Source organism: Trypanosoma rangeli (genome assembly GCF_003719475.1).
Source record: "Trypanosoma rangeli strain AM80 chromosome Unknown Tra_15.4_contig_00803, whole genome shotgun sequence".
Lineage (NCBI taxonomy): Eukaryota > Euglenozoa > Kinetoplastea > Trypanosomatida > Trypanosomatidae > Trypanosoma > Trypanosoma rangeli.
Window position 1 is genome coordinate 1 of NW_021706556.1, and position 3,647 is coordinate 3,647.

Here is a 3,647-nt window from a genome sequence, read left to right on the forward strand (position 1 = left end):
GCCTTCGAGCAGTGTGGATGCTCTGCCTTCAGCGGAGTGTAAAGTAAATATGGCGGTGATTTGCGTCGTGTGGGATTGGGGGTGCCTGTGCGTGAGGTGTGCGCCGCGTGCCGTGTGTGTTGGCTTTTTTTCTTGTTTTTGTTGTTGTGGCTGCGTAGGGTCGTGTTTGTGCGTGTTTTTTGGCTTTTTTTTTCATTCTCCCTTTTTTGGCTAGTGGTTAGTATTGCTTTACAACTTAAGCCAACAATCACTACAAAAGGACAACAAGTTCAAGGAAAACATGTCGGATAGATATAGGGAAGAGTCTCACCCCACCGAGGAGACCACCGCACAGCGCCGAAGGGTGGAAGGAGCGCCGCAGCGGCCAAGGTGGACGCTATCGAGCTCTACCGAGGATGTCCTTAATGTACAGGTTGATCAAAGCAACGGAATTTTGCTGAACGACTTCCTTCGGCAGTACATTGGCCCCAGCAGAGCGGTGGGTGAAGGCCAAAATGTGTGGATGGAGGTGTTTGTGCAGCAGCCCGCAGAACACGTTACAGACCAGAGGCTTCTTCGAGAAATTCTCAATTCCACCAGGGTATCAGCTTTTTGAAGATGCACGCATGCTTGCAAAGAAAGGTGTGTTTTCTCTCAATCAATGGAAGGAATTTGGACAGAAAAATACGGTTCCCCTTCGTACAAAAGGAAGACTCGATGCAGCTCTTCGGCAGGCGGAGGATGCAGAGAAAGAAAGGTGGGAAAACGAAAAACCTCCCAGACAACCATTACCGGAGGGATTCTACGAGTCCGTGTTTAACGCAGCGTGGAGTCACGTCATGGGGTTTCCCGAGGACGAAGAGAACAACATGGTGGTGAGAGAGGGTCAACGGCCACAAGAGTTATGGGACTACACGCAGACTGTGCGTACTTTTCTCCCAGTGGGTGGTGATGAGCAATTCCGTCCACCACGCCCACGACTCATGATCCTTTCCTCTGAAAAGCAATGATCGTACTCGCTGAACCATTAAGTACGTATTGCCGACTGCTACATTAACATTGAGGTGCATCGGGTGTGGAAGATTGTCGAGGGTGATCTAAAAGGAGTGTTTCCCCCCTCACGTCTAAACGCACCTAAAATGGGACGTCATCTTTTGATTGGAACCCCCGGGATAGGGAAGTCAATGGCGGCTGGCTCCTACATCCTTTACCAGCTGCTGCACTACGACGCCACGAAGCTCCATGTGGTTGTGTACTGCTTTGGAAGGGATTTCGCATACTTGTTTGACAGGAGGACACGAACGGTGACAATATACGTGGGTGGGTGTAATATTGGAAGGGTTATGGTAAATTTGGCTGGGAGTGGAATGAAGGGGTATATCATCATCGATATGGCAATACATTTTCAAGAGCCATCGAGTGATGTTGTGCCCTCCCCTGAGTGGGGCATCATTATGTTGTCGTCCCCGCACGAAGATAACTTCAAACAATGGGCGGAGCAGGCGGGTGCTATCAAAATCATCATGAATTGCCCCGATAAAAACGACGTAAAGGCGATGTGTACGTGGGAGACACGCAATACCACTGAGGAGGAGCAGGTGGAGTATTGGAGAAGGATGCACATGCGCATGGATGACGTCGGACCGATTCCACGATGCATCTTTCAATACGATAAATATGAGGACCGCGTGGAGGAAACCAATAACATCGTGGCAGCTATCGACGCCTCAGATGCTGTACATTATGGGATGATTGGGGGCATGGGAATGCGGCCCTCGAATGACGCTTCTCACAAACTTATGAAAGCTGTCAGAGCAATAACACAAGGCGGTCTTGAGGCGTTTGTGAACCTGCCGGCCTGTTTTTCCATTGAAAGCAAATTAATTGGAAGGTTGCTCGAGGTGGATGAGGAGAATGACATTATTTTTCGACTACGTAAGCACTGCGAAGTGTTGTTACCGGACATTTTGGGGCGATACACTCTGCACGCATTCCTGCGTAGAGTCTTTGTGGAAAATGTAATGCCGGGCCTGTCGTAGCGCACGCAAATGTAACGGGCAGCAATGAGCGTGAGGACCCTCAGGCCATTGCGGCATTTTGGAATCAGCAGGTGCGTCAGTGCGAGGTAGCGGTATCAGCTGAAAATTTCGGAAGTGAACGACAAACCCAACATGGGCGGCAACCAGAGGGAGAAGGAAAAGGGGGAGGGCAATAAACAGCTTGAGTTTACTGGTGAAGTATTTTAGGGAGTATGATATATTGCCGAGTGTGTTTGTGTGTGGGTAGGAGGCGTACTTAGGGACTCGCTCTGCCGTGCGCCAAATGATTATTATGGCCAGCACTACCACAGCAGCTATTTTTTTTTTTTTTGTGGTTGCGAGTAAAATTGCGTGGGGAATGATGGCGCCTTGTGGGTGTACGCCAGCAGTATTCGATTGGTGATATCTCCTCGCTGTTCCCAGTTTGTTGCTGCAGAGAGTTTGGGCGAGAGGGTAAGTTTTGCATGCTGAGTGGGCTCACAGGCGGGAAAGCAAATGCGGCGGCCGCTACAGCCCAGAAGGCGGGGACAAACCGAATTATTGTGATTGTTTTTGCGTCTTGGCGTGGTGTTTTTCTCTTTTGTTTTTTTGGGTGCCATCGTTTTTGGTTCGTCTGTGCTCCAATGGGGGGTGCCGCATGCGCCGCTGAGAGCCTCGAGCAAACGCCGTTGACGCCTCTCTTTTGTTGGGTTGCCGTCCTGGGCGCATGCGCCTGCTCCGTTTTGTTCGGGCTGCATGCACTGACCAGGCAGTCTGAGTCTACGGCTGCGCTGGCGTCGCCCTCGCTTGTGAGCCGAACGAAGCAGCAGGAAAGGGGGCTGCCGCTCTTATTAGGCAGGGTTTTTTGACGCTTTTTTTAACGTTGCGCCCCACTCCTGCTGCGTTGCGCTGAGGGAAGTGGGGCGTTGGAGATTTTGTGGGGGCCGTGATGGGAGGTCCCGCCGGCATGCGCACTGCGTGTTGCCGCTGGCGGGGTTTGAAGGGGCTGGACAGGGGAGACGGTAAGCGAGGTGCTTATGAATTTGTTTTTTGTTGTTTGATTTATGCGGGAGGCGTCCCACACTGCGGACTCTCTGTGCGGGTGCGTGTGGGTGTTTCTTCGGGCTGCGCACAACAGTCGCTGCCACCGCCGCCTTCTTTGCAGCTGCCGTCTCTCGTGGGCGGTGGCGAGTGTGAGATCGTGCGGCCCACGCGTTCGCTAATGCGGCCTTCGTTTTTTGGATTGTCGCTGTTCTTTTCGGTGTGCCCAACTGTGGGCGAGGGCGGTGTCGTTTTTTGGTGTCGGTGTCTTTATTTGTTTTATTTGGTTTTTTTCTCACAACTTTCTCTCCCCAACACACTTGGAAGGAAATACAAGACACACTACTCGCTATCGTGCGCTTTGAGGGTTCTGCAGCCACCACCAGCAACACACACACACACTGACCACACACGCATATATATACTCTCGAGTGTTGCTGCTGTCAAGTTCAAGCGCCCACACAACCATCGCGGTCTGAGCGGATCCGGCAGAAGGAGGGAAGGGAGTGAGCATCGACCGCCCAAAAATGTCGCGGCATCGTTTTTCCTCTGCGGCGCTGCTGCTTCTGTTCGCGCTGATATGCAGCAGCAGCTGGACCGTGCTTGCCG

General features: G+C 52.0%; 4 protein-coding genes and 1 pseudogene across 4 annotated transcripts, besides 1 other annotated feature; all 5 read left to right on the top strand.

Moving 5' to 3' along the window:
• The first annotated feature begins 66 nt into the window (after positions 1-66).
• Positions 67-120: a microsatellite.
• A 160-nt stretch (positions 121-280) lies between these two features.
• TraAM80_10130 (putative retrotransposon hot spot (RHS) protein) lies at positions 281-595 on the top strand (the record flags this gene model as incomplete). Its single annotated transcript, XM_029386775.1, has 1 exon — positions 281-595. One exon carries the CDS (start codon positions 281-283, stop codon positions 593-595), a length of 315 nt encoding a protein of 104 aa, XP_029233368.1.
• Positions 596-605: 10 nt separating this feature from the next.
• On the top strand, positions 606-989 carry TraAM80_10131 (retrotransposon hot spot (RHS) protein; the record flags this gene model as incomplete). The annotated part of the gene is made up of 1 exon (XM_029386776.1): positions 606-989. One exon carries the CDS (start codon positions 606-608, stop codon positions 987-989), a length of 384 nt encoding a protein of 127 aa, XP_029233369.1.
• Positions 990-1,118: 129 nt separating this feature from the next.
• On the top strand, positions 1,119-2,018 carry TraAM80_10132 (retrotransposon hot spot (RHS) protein; the record flags this gene model as incomplete). The annotated part of the gene is made up of 1 exon (XM_029386777.1): positions 1,119-2,018. One exon carries the CDS (start codon positions 1,119-1,121, stop codon positions 2,016-2,018), a length of 900 nt encoding a protein of 299 aa, XP_029233370.1.
• Positions 2,019-2,482: 464 nt separating this feature from the next.
• Positions 2,483-2,866, top strand: TraAM80_10133 (uncharacterized protein; the record flags this gene model as incomplete). The annotated part of the gene is made up of 1 exon (XM_029386778.1): positions 2,483-2,866. The coding sequence occupies one exon, from the start codon at positions 2,483-2,485 to the stop codon at positions 2,864-2,866; it is 384 nt and encodes a 127-aa protein (XP_029233371.1).
• A 423-nt stretch (positions 2,867-3,289) lies between these two features.
• TraAM80_10134 (trans-sialidase) lies at positions 3,290-3,631 on the top strand (annotated as a pseudogene).
• Positions 3,632-3,647: the final 16 nt, after the last annotated feature.